A 12,171-nucleotide genomic window follows, 5' to 3' on the forward strand; every position below is an offset into this window, starting at 1 on the left:
TATCTTTACACCATCAATAATAAAATAACTGTTATTGTTTATGAAATATTTACTCTGTGCTAAGGTATAAGTCCTCCTTACGAGGTGCCAGGGCTTCCCAGGTAGCTCAGTGGTAAAGAATCTGCCTGTCAAAGAACGAGATGCAGGAGACGCAGATTTGATCCCTGGGTCAGGAAGATGCCCTGGAAAAGGAAATGGCAATCCAGTATTCTTGCCTGAAGAATCCCAGGGACAGTAGAGCCTGGCAGGCTACAGTCCATGGGGTTGCAAACAGTTGGATATGACTGGGTGACTGAGCATGCATACACGTAGGAGCTTCTGGGAACTGTATTACCTAGGCTCAGAGACGTTAAGGGACTCACCCAAGGTCACCCAGCCAGGAAGTGGTGGAGCTGGGTCTCAGACTTTGGTCTATCTGATTTCAGAGCCACTGTGCTAAGTGCTCTGGAGCTGTGGGAGCCCCAAGGACTCTGCCCTGGAGGTCAGGGAAGGCTTCATGGAGGAGGGGGCCACTCATGGAGCTCAAAGATGTTCAGCAAAGGGGAACCAGCGCTGCAGGCAGAGGGAACAGCACAAACGTAGGCTGGAGCCCCGCGTGGTGGGTTTGGGGCTGGTGAGTTCCAGTGTGCTGGAACACCGGGGCCCGGCAGGGGTTGCTGGGAGGTGTGATTGGAAGGTTGAGCAGCACCAGAGAGCCTTGAGCACCGAGCCAAGGAGGGGCACAGGGCTCCAGGCCAAGCACAGGTCTTGATGTGGACCCAGCGCCCAGGGCTGCTGCCAGCAACCTCCTAGGTTGGGGCCTTCCTAGCCATGCAACCCTGTTCAACCCACCCAGAAGGAGCAAACACCAAGGCTGGGGCCTGTTCACTCAGGGCAGCAACGACCCCTGTCCTCTTCCTGCAGGCTCCCCCAGCCAGCAGTTTCTCCTGGGGGTTCCAGGGGATGGGGCAGGGCATGGGGAGTCTCCTGCCTCGCTCGACAGTGATCCAGAATCACTCAGTCCTGAATCCTTGCAGCCTTTCAAATGCTGAGGCTTCTCCTGAAGGGACAGGAGGTGTGGGTGATGGAGCCTTCTCAACTCTGAGGCTCCAGCTGACAGCAGCAGTTCCCCACCACCACCGTGTGAGCATCACTGCAGGGGGCAGGCAGGGGCTGGGCATTCTGTGCTCACCCATCCTGCCACGCACTGTCTCCGTAGGCTACAACCAAGGGGAGGAGCCGGAAGAAACCCCGGTGGCGGCCATGGTGGAGCGCTATGGGAAGCTCTTCGCAGTCAGCCAGGACATCCAGAAGGGTCTCAAGGCCTTCCTCGAGATGAACCAGGCCGTCCACAAGAGCCTGGAGTCTCTAGAGGAGGGCCACAGGGCTCTGATCCCGGTAACAGCTGCCTGAAGCCTGGCTCATCCCCCTGGGCAGAGAACTGGGGTGTAGGCACCTACCGCCCTCTGCACCCCAGAAGAAGGCTTGGAGCAGGGGTGGGCTGCTGGGAATCTGGGTGGGGCTGTCACTCCAGAGCCTTGTTCTGAATCCCTTTCCCTCCGCTTCTGCTGGGTGTGTCCCCTGGAAAACTCAGCTTATACTTAAAAAGTAATCTTTGTGGTAGAAAAGTCAGGAGTGCTAGATTCAGACAGACTGAGTTTCAAATTCCTCTTCAGCCTATGACTAGCTCCATGACCCTGGGCACGATCCTCTCTAAGCCTCAGTTTCTTCAACTGTGAAATGGGGGCAATACAACCTAGCTGGTAGGCAATTGTGAGACACCGAACAGAAACTGTCTCAGAGTAAATGCCCCCAGAGGTCATCTCTCTCATATTTGGTTTATCTTCTAATAAATTCAACTTTCACCCCAAGGGATGGAAATTCCATGCAGAAGAAACTGCCCTGGCAAAGGCATGGCATGATGAATTTTTGTGCTGCAGCTGGGACCTGGGGACACGAGAGGACAGAGGACAGGGACGTGGAGAGGGAGAAAACAGAAAAAGAGAGGCTGACGGGTTGGTTGATTCTTGCAAGGACCTGGCTTGGAGTTTGCAGCCAGTCTCTGCCCCCTAGTGGTAGCACTAAAAACCTACACCATTTTTTCTCTATCTCTTTTTTTCCTTTGAGGAAATGCAGTTCAATTCAGTTCAGTCGCTCAGTCGTGTTCACTCTTTGCGACCCCATGAACCGCAGCATGCCAGGCCTCCCTGTCCATCACCAACTCCGGAGTTTACCCAGACTCATGTCCATTGAGTCAGTGATGCCATCCAACCATTTCATCCTCTGTTGTCCCCTTCTCCTGCCCCCAATCCCTCCCAGCATCAAGGTCTTTTCCAATGAGTCAACTCTTCACATGAGGTGGCCGAAGTATTGGTGTTTCAGCTTCAGCATCAGTCCTTCCAATGAACACCCAGGACTTTATGATGGACTGGTTGGAACTCCTTGCAGTCCAAGGATCTCTCAAGAATCTTCTCCAACATCACAGTTCAAAAGCATCAATTCTTCAGTGCTCATCTTTCTTTATAGTCAACTCTCACATTCATACATGACTACTGGAAAAACCATAGCCTTGACTAGACAGACCTTTGTTGACAAAGTAATGTCTCTGCTTTTTAATATGCCGTCTAGGTTGGTCATAACTTTCCTTCCAAGGAGTAAGCATCTTTTAATTTCATGGCTGCAATCACCATCTGCAGTGATTTTGGAGCCCAAAAAAGTAAAGTCAGCCACTGTTTCCACTGTTTCCGCATCTATTTGCCATGAAGTGATGGGACCGGATGCCATGATCTTAGTTTTCTGAATGTTGAACTTTAAGCCAACTTTTTCACTCTCCACTTTCACTTTCATCAAGAGGCTTTTTAGTTCCTCTTCACTTTCTGCCATAAGGGTGGTGTCATCTGCATATCTGAGGTTATTGATATTTCTCCCGGCAATCTTGATTCCAGCTTGTGCTTCATCCAGCCCAGCATTTCTCATGATGTACTCTGCATATAAGTTAAATAAGCAGGGTGACAATATACAGCCTTGACGTACTCCTTTCCTTATTTGGAACCAGTCTGTTGTTCCATGTCCAGTTCTAACTGTTGCTTCCTGACCTGCATACAGGTTTCTCGAGAGGCAGGTCAGGTGGTCTGGTATTCCCATCTCTTGAAGAATTTTCCACAGTTTATTGTGATCCACACAATCAAAGGCTTTGGCATAGTCAATAAAGCAGAAATAGATGTTTTTCTGGAACTCTCTTGCTTTATCGATGACCCATCGGATGTTGGCAATTTGATCTCTGGTTCCTCTGCCTTTCATAAAACCAGCTTGAACATCTGGAAGTTCACGGTTCACGTATTGCTGAAGCCTGGCTTGGAGAATTTTGAGCATTACTTTACTAGCGTGTGAGATGAATGCAATTGTGTGGTAGTTTGAGCAGTCTTTGGCATTGCCTTTCTTTGGGATTGGAATGAAAACTGATCTTTTCCAGTCCTGTGGCCCCTGCTGAGTTAAGGGACACTGTGAAAAGCACTTAACATGCTTTATCTCATTCAGATGTCACACCAGCACCCCAAGGTAGGTGTTTCTATTCCTAGAGCTGAGACTAGGGGAGGTGAGTGAGGTGTGCAAGTGCAATATTGGATCCCAACTTTATTGAAAATTTTAATATTTTGCTCATCATACATTATTTTTTGCATTAACTTTGATTTTTAAAAACATTGCATTAAAATATTGATGATATTAGTTCTGAGCCAAGTGTTGCACTTTAGTCCCAGGCAGGCTATTTTTCTCATTTTCGAAGTAAGGAAACTAGGGCTCAGAAAAGTGAGGAGTCATGTATATCCTGTGTCCCCCAGCACATCCTCACGGGGCCTGGCGGGGGAGTGTGCCCAGCGCAGCCTGTGCCCCAGAGGCCTTCACAGCCTTATCCCCAACCCAGGGTCCTCCCAGCAGCCCTGCAGCCGGAAGGGCCCAGACAGGTGGTTTTGCTTATGGAGAGTGAAACAGGGTTCTAGGAGCTGAGCTGGGATTCAAACCCCAGTCGGCCTGAAAAGTGAAAGGGTTTGTCACTCAGTAGAGCTTCCCTGGTGACTCCGGTTAAAGTGTCTGCCTGCAATGAGGGAAACCTGGGTTCAGTCCCTGGGTTGGGAAGATCCCCTGGAGAAGGAAATGGCAACCCACTCCAGTATTCTTGCCTGGAGAATCCCATGGACGGAGGAACTTGGTGGGCTACAGTCCACAGGGTTGCAAAGAGTCAGACATGACTGAGTGACTTCACTTTCTTTCTTTCTTTCATGTCTGACTCTTTGTGACTGCATGGACTGTAGCCCGCCAGGCTCCTGTATCCATAGAATTCTCCAGTCAAGAAATACTGTAGTGGGTTGCCATGCCCTCCTCGTGGGATCGAACCTGGGTGTCCTGCATTGCAGGCAAATTGTTTGCCACCTGAGCCACCAGAGAACACCTAGACATACCTTTCCCTACATCTCCTGGTGCTTTGAATGGCTCTGACTCCCCCCAGAACTTTCTGATCCCCGAACTTTTCACCCCCACTCCCATCCTCGCTCAGATCACCCTGAGCACTGAGCTCCTGGACCAGGCCCAGGGCAGATGCCCCCGGGGAGGGTCTGCTGCATCGAAGTGACCCAGCCACCCTCACCGCAGCGCCTCAAGATCCGGCTGTGCCAGCTGCAGAGGAGGTGTCACCGCAAGCAGGAGCAGTGGCAGCAGCTGGAACACGGACTCACCCTCCAGAAAGACGTGGGCAGCTGTGAGGTGAGCTCAGTCTGCTGGGTGGGTGGGGGTGGGGCAAGGGCTGGGGGCTGCTGTCTCCTCCATAATATCAGCCCCCAACACACACACACACACACACACACACACACATCACTTACCCACTTCTCCCTCACGGCTTGTTGTTGTCCAGTTGCCAAGTTGTATCCGACTCTTTGTGACCCCATGGACTGCAGCATGCCACGCTTCCCTGTCCTTCACCATTTCCCAGGGTTTGCCCAAGTTCATGCCCATCCAGTCGCTGATGCCATTCATCCATCTCTTCCTCTGTCTTCCCCTCCTCCTCCTGCCTTCAGTCTTTTGCAGCATCAGGGTCTTTACTAATGAGTCAGTTCTTCACATCAGGTGGCCAGACTAGAGGAGCTTCAGCTTCAGCATCAGTCTTTCCAGTAACTATTCAGGGTTGATTTCCTTTAGGATTGACTGCTCTGATTTGGTGGCTATTAGTTGTCAAAGGGCTTCTCTAAGATAAGGCAGATGCTGAGGCCACAGGCTGTTAAGGTAGCTGGGATGCCCCCATTCAGGCATGTGTACCCCTAAATAATGTGATTCTTATTCATATTCTATTTCACCTCGGAGAAGAGTGATGCTTAGAAAGAATAAGTCAGGGCTGAAGTCAAGGGACTTGAAGCTATGGTTTTTCCAGTTCTCATGTATGGATGTGAGAGTTGGACTATAAAGAAAGGTGAGCACCAAAGAATTGATGCTCTTGAACTGTGGTGTTGGAGGAGACTCTTGAGAGTCCCTTGGACTGTGAGGAGATGCAACCAGTCCATCCTAAAGGAAATCAGTCCTGAATATTCATTGGAAGGACTGATGCTAAAGCTGAAACTCCAATACTTTGGCCACCTGGTTTGAAGAACTGACTCATTTGAAAAGACCCTGATGCTGGGAAAGATTGAAGGCAGGAAGAGAAGGGGACAGCAGAGAATGAGATGGTTGGATGGCATCACTGACTCAGTGGACATGAGTTTGAGTAAGCTCCGGGAGCTGGTGATGAACAGGGAAGCCTGGCGTGCTGCAGTCCATGGGGCTGCAAAGAATCACGACTGAGCGACTGAACTGAACTGAAGTCAGGAGCCAAGATTTCTGGGTTTAATCCTTTGAGCATCTCTTTCCTGGGCTGGGGATTGTGCACTAGTTACCCTCTGAACACCCCCCGGGTCCTCCCCATGCCAGAGTCTGCACCGTACTAGCCTCGGGGTTTGCTGGGAGGAGGTAGAGAAGCCAGGCTGGGGAACAGGGCAGTGCTGGGCACACCCCACATGGGCAGGGTGCAGTCGGTGAATGTGGGACCTTCTCAGGCTCTATGGGAGACTAGTTTGGAAGACACGAGCATTGGAGTCCATGGGCTTCTACTCCCAGCCAAGGAGCCCTGAGGGGGAGCTGGATTGGCCGCAGTTTACAGAGCCTGTTCTGGGTCTTTCTCTTTAAGGTGGGAAGCAAGGAAGCCGCAGCTAATGATGACTCTGAAGACCTGAAGTGTGGGACTCTGGAGCTGCCCCGAGTGAGGAGCCCTGGGTTCCTTCACGTTCCCCCGACCAAGCCCCTCCATTGGGTGTGGACCTCAGGTGTCCCCAGCCGGGTGGACTCTCTGGAAGGCCAGTCCATCCTGTGTCCCTCTTTGCAGGGGAGGATGCTCTGGCTCCGGGGAGTGGAGGGACTCATCCCAGCCCCTTTGGGTGTGGAGTGCAGACCGAGATGAGAAGGTGGCTCCTGGCTCCAGGATGCCTATCTGGCCTGAGCAAGGTGGGGAGAGGGGGCAGGGGATTCTAAGAGGGGGCCCCAGCCTGCTCCCCTCCCTGCAGAACGAGCTGCTCAACTACGTGCAAGTGGCCATCAATGACATGGCCCGGCAGTGCTGCTCCACTGCCCACGCCGTGCCCAGGGGCACGGGCCTCTTCTCCAAGCTTGACCTCATCCAGGTGAGGACTTGTGCTTCCCAGGCAGGCTTCAACCTGAGCCTGTCCTGGGCCTCGGCTCCTGGTGAGCTGCCCTGTTGGCCCTTCCCTCCCTGGCTGCATGGTGCCTGCATGTGTGCGGTAGGGTCTTGGGGTCTTTTTTAGCCTCTCAACAAACTTGTAGTGAGCACCTATTGGTGCTGGGTCAGAGTTGTAAAGGAAATCCTGTCCTGCCTGGTCTTAATGTGTAGTCCACTTTGTTACATCACATACACACACACAAACACATACAGGGTACACACTCATACAGATAGTCATATGGTCTCGCCGAACACCCTGCAATACCCATGAAACATACATGGACACACCTGCAAAGCAACACACCAAGATGCTCACAGGTGTGATCATATGTTTGCACGGGGAGGGATATTTCAGTGACCGAGGGAGCCTCAGTGCTCCCGATGAGCACTGATGAGCTCCCGATGAGGACCGAGGGGTCCTCGTCTTAAACTTCAGGCTCTCCTCAAGTCCGCTGAGCTTTGCCTTCTCACTGGGAGGGTCCCCACCCCCATCAGTCGTCCACACCCCCATCAGTCATAATGCTGATGCTGCAACAGTGGAGGTCAGGTCATCAGACTGGCTTCCACCAATGACAACACACCTTGTTTTAGTTTTAATAATATCTTTAATGAGACCTACTTCCAGTGCCCTAAGACTTACCCATTCAGAGAGCTCACTTCACTGTTCTCAGTACAGTCAGAACCGCACCATCATTCGCAGTATCTCAGTCCTGAATCCTTTTGCCACTCCCCCCAAATAATACATTTTGTGTCTGGTTTCTTTCACTTTGCATAATGTCTTCATTATGTAAATCACTCCCTTTTATGACTGAATAATACTCCATTGTATGGACAGACCACTCTTGTTTATCCGGTAGGCAACTGACGGGCATTTGGGTTGTCTTCATTTGGCGGCTATTATAAATAATGCCTCTACTGCCCATGTTCTTTAAAAATATTTATTTATTTGGCTGCACTGAGTCTTAGTTGCAGCACAAGGGATTTTTTGATCTTCATTGCAACATGTGTGATCTTTTAAAGTTGCAGCATGTGGGATCTAGTTCCCTGACTAGGGATCAAACCTGGGCCCCCTGCCTTGGGAGTTCGAGTCTTAGCCGTTGAACCACGAAGAAAGTACCCATGGCCACGTACTTGTGTGGACATAACTTTTTCAGTTATCTTGGGTAAATGCTTAGGAGTGGAATTTCTGGTTCACGTGGTAACTCTATGTTTAACGTTTTGAGGAACTGCCAACTGGTTTCCAAAGTGGCTGTGTAATTTTATAATCGTGTGAGCAAAGTATGAGGGGTCCAGTTTCTTCATATCCTTGTTAACACTCGATGGTCTGTTTCTGATAGTTTAGCCATCCTAGTGGATATAAAGTGGTATGTCATTGTGATTTTGATTTTAATCTCTCTGATGATGAATAATGTGCAATATAAACATGTGTTTATTGCCCATTTGCGTATCTTCTTTGGAGAAATGTCTACTCAGATCCTTTTCCCATTTTTTAAACTGGATTGTTTGTCTTTTTTACTGTTGAGTTGCAAATATTCTTTACATACTCTGAATATAAGTTCCTTATCAAATATATTACTTGAAAATATTTTCTCTCATTCTACTGGTTGTCTATTCGCTTTGATGATGTCTTCTAGAGCACAAAGATTTCAATTTTGATGAAATCCAATGTATATATTTTTATTTTAGTTACTTGTGCTTTATGCATCATATCTAAGAAACTATTGCCTAATCCAAGGTCATGAAGATTTATATCTAAGTTTTCTTGTAAGATATTTGTAGTTTTAGGTTTGTGATGTAATTTTAGTTGATTTTTGTATATGGTATCAGATGGGGGTCCAATTTCATTATTTTGTGTAAGGATATTCAATTGTCCTGTTACCATTTGCTGAAAGGACTACTCTTTCCTCATTGAATTGTCTCCTCATCCTCATCAAAAATCAATTGGCTGCAGATGTGAAGGTTTATTTTTGGACTCTTAATCCTATTGCATTGGTCCTCACATCTGTCCTTAGCCAATACCACACTGTCTGGATCACTGTAGCTTTGTAGTAAGTTTTATAATCGGGAAGTGAGTCTTCCAGCTTTGTTATTCCTTTTTTTTTTTTTTGAGGTCATTTGACTCTTGTAACAGCATGTCTTGTATTGTGCATGTAATTTCAACATCTAGGTGGGGTTCAGACTCAGTGGCACCACAAGGACCGTCCTTTCCACCCTCCCCTATTTCCTCTTCAGCACTGGCTTCATCCTAAGCCGTCACTTGCTTTCCTCGTTCATGGCAGGTTCAGTGGAGTAGTTTGAATTCAGGATTGTTAGTGCCTCTGGGACCTGTTGCTGCCTGCTAAGTTGCTTCAGTCGTGTCCAACTCTTTGCAACTCAGTGGACTGTAGCCCACCAAGATCCTCTGTCCATGGGATTTATCAGGACACTGGCAGGGGGTGGGGTGGTGGGCAAGACCCATGGCCTGTGTTGTCCAGCAGTGATGATCCACAGTGAGTGAGGCTGCGTCTTAACTGAGAAGAACTTCTCACAAGAGTGTCATGGGCAGTATCAGGGCCACCCTGCTCGGTGGCACAGCTCACACTGAATGCCACATATTTGGCATCCCCTGGGGTGTAGCTCCTTCATGTTGGACACGAATGAACATTTGAGAAAGGGCTCATTTGCCCTTATACTCACAGTGTATTAATTTCATCTTCTTCCCAAGAAAAAGGAGGAAATTACCCAGAGATGTCAAGGGGTCCCAAGGATCCCCCTAAACAATCAACCAGTCAAGACTTACAGTCACACTCTTATGCCTGAGAAAGAGTTAGAGGTAGAGGAAATAACGGTAACCAGGCCCTTAAGAAATGAGTGCCCCTCAGAGAGAGAGGCTGTGGGCAGTCAGGGTGGGCTTCTTGGAGGAAGTGGTGAGAAGAGGCAACCCCATTCAGGAAGCCACACGAGGACCTGGACTCAGCCATCCCCCTCTGCCACTGCTGGGCTGTGTCGTTTCAGGAAAACCACTTAACCTCTCTGAACCCCAGTTTGCTCACTTGCCAATTGGCATTGATACCACATCCTTGTTGGGGACCTTTGTGAAAGGATGTGCAGGTCAACCTTTGATGGTGGTTTGGTGTCTGGGAAGTGGTGTCCAGGGGCCGGTGCCCAGTCAGGTGCCAGAGATTTCTGTTTCCTTCCAGGAATTCATGTTGGACAAAATGGAGACTGTGAGATTCATCTCACTGCTCACGGGACCCATCGTGTGCTGGACAGCAAACAACCCCAACAACCAGGGCCTCAGAAGCTACCCCAGGCCCTTCAGGAAACACTCAGTGAGTGAAGACTCAACCCCCAGGAACCTCTTCCCCAGCACCCAGACTTCAGAGTGCTTCAGCCTAAGCTGAGGCTGCCCGGGGCCTCCAGGCTGCCAGCATCACGACCAAATCCCCACCTGCTTGGCCTCTTTTCTTCACCCACTTGGGCTCCTGGGTCGAGGGGGCGGGGCAGGGAGGGGGTGGCCAGCAGGTGGGGGCGGGGCAGTGAGAGAGCAGAATTGGATCCTGAGGCCAGAAGGGGCTGAGGGGGCACTGTTCCCCACATTTGGGGACTGATAGGGATCAAAGTGCAGCTTTCCTGGTAGCTCAGCTGGTAAAGAATCCACCTGCAATACAGGTCGGGAAGATACCCTGGAGAAGGGACAGGCTACCCACTCCAGTATTCTTGGGCTTCCCTGGTGGCTCAGATGGTCGAGAATCCGCCTGCAATGTGGGAGACCTGGGTTCGATTCCTGGGTTGGGGAAGATCTCTCAGACGAGGGCATGGCAGCCCACTCTGTATTCTTGCCTGGAGAAGCCCCATGGATGGAGGAACCTGGCAGGGCTATAGTCCAAGGGGTCGCAAAGAATCGGACATGACTGAGCGACTAAGCACAGCACAGGGATCAAGATGAGGCCTGCCTGGGACCATGGACAAGCGAAGGGGGTCAAGGGGAAGGTCCCGAGTTGGAGGCAGCAGCCAGGTGGGAGGAATCAAGCTGGAGACCCGTACCGGAAGTAAGGGATGCATTTCTCACTATTGTGAGTGGATCTATCTGAGACCAAGGAGCTTTGGATAAATGCCTGATTATTGGGAACACAGGAGTCACAGAAGATGCCCAGAGCCATAGGATGCATGGGAGCTGGCCTGACCCACAGCAGGGTGGAGGGAACTCAGTTAGTAGGGGGCATCTCATCACTGGCTCCCAAAAGCTGGATACCAAGCCAGTGCCTACTGCCCACCCAAGGGTCCAAGAGCTTCCTGGCATGAGTGCTACTCTCAGGGAGACTGGGGCAAGGCAAAGCCCTTCTCAGGGCTGGTTTTCCCACCTGTGAAATTGGGTGTGAGGATGTCTAAGGGAGTCCCTGTTCCAGTCTGAAGTTCTTAGGTCAAGGTTGGAAAGACTTGGTCTGCAGGGATGCACTGGCTTGGTGTCATTGAGCCACAGGAGTAAAATCATCCTAGTGACCACCGCAGCCCCTGGGGATCTGCTGATGTTGACTGACTTAGGTAAACGTTGAAAGTTCAGAGCAACTGATTTGCGGCAAACAGTGGCATGTCAGCAAGTTACCTTTCATGGGGGAGTTTCAGAAGAGATGATGCAACTCCTCCAATAAGCAACACGGGACTGATGTTCTCCAGGTACTGTTGGGAGAGATAACGGGAGGTTCAGAGGGAGGGAGAGTGGGGTGGGGCCCTGAGTAGGACCTGGCCACTAAATTAATTAGGGAAGCTGAATATAAGAAAGGAGGTGATGTTGGGTCAGGTCTTAAGAGCAGTTTACACCAAAAGGGTGAGGGTGCTGCAGAGAAAGCATCATTTCAAGTTTTTGACTCTTGGGCCTTTGGAGCCAAGAGAACATCCCAGGTAGAGCTTGAGTCAGATTTCAGAAGAGAGAGGTGAGGGGAGGGCTGGAGGAAGTGAAGGAAACACAAGGCAGGGGCCTTCTCATTTGGCTGCAGCATGAAGAATCTGACAGGCAGTCTGAGATGGTGGGTGGGCTGGGGGGCCACGTGGGGTTCCAAAGCCTGGGCTGTGAGGTTTGGACTCTGTTCTGGAGGACATATATGGGAGTGTTTTGTCCATTCTGGCTGCCATAATAAAATACCATATGCCAGAGCTTCCATGGTGGTACAGGGGTTAAGAATCCACCTTCCAATGCAAGGGACACTGGTTCAATCCCTGGTCCTGGAAGATCCTACATGTTGCAGGGCAACTGAGCCTGTGAGCCACAGCTACCAAGACTGCACTCTGGAACCCATGAGTCACGACTACTGAAGCCTGTGCACTTAGAGTCCAAGCTCCCCAACAGGAGAGACCACGGCAATGAGGAGCCCACACACTGCAACTAGAGAGCATCCCTCTCTCACTGCAACTAGAGAAAGCCTATGAAATAAGGCTGCAACTAGAGAAATCAGCAACGA

The 12,171-nt window shown here is 50.3% G+C and overlaps 1 protein-coding gene across 1 annotated transcript in view; it reads left to right on the plus strand.

The window, feature by feature from the left end:
- CCDC197 (coiled-coil domain containing 197) overlaps positions 1-10,145 on the plus strand; it is a 37,664-nt gene extending 27,519 nt beyond the window's left edge. The window contains exons 4-8 of the mRNA XM_070358215.1: positions 1,199-1,377; positions 4,627-4,737; positions 6,188-6,424; positions 6,462-6,677; positions 9,913-10,145. Of these exons, the coding sequence (XP_070214316.1) occupies positions 1,199-1,377; positions 4,627-4,737; positions 6,188-6,424; positions 6,462-6,677; positions 9,913-10,116 (947 nt within the window). The 3' untranslated portion in view covers positions 10,117-10,145. The remainder of the gene's footprint in view (positions 1-1,198; positions 1,378-4,626; positions 4,738-6,187; positions 6,425-6,461; positions 6,678-9,912) is intronic.
- Positions 10,146-12,171: the final 2,026 nt, after the last annotated feature.

Source organism: Bos mutus, chromosome 21, assembly GCF_027580195.1.
Source record: "Bos mutus isolate GX-2022 chromosome 21, NWIPB_WYAK_1.1, whole genome shotgun sequence".
Classification (NCBI taxonomy): Eukaryota; Metazoa; Chordata; class Mammalia; order Artiodactyla; family Bovidae; genus Bos; species Bos mutus.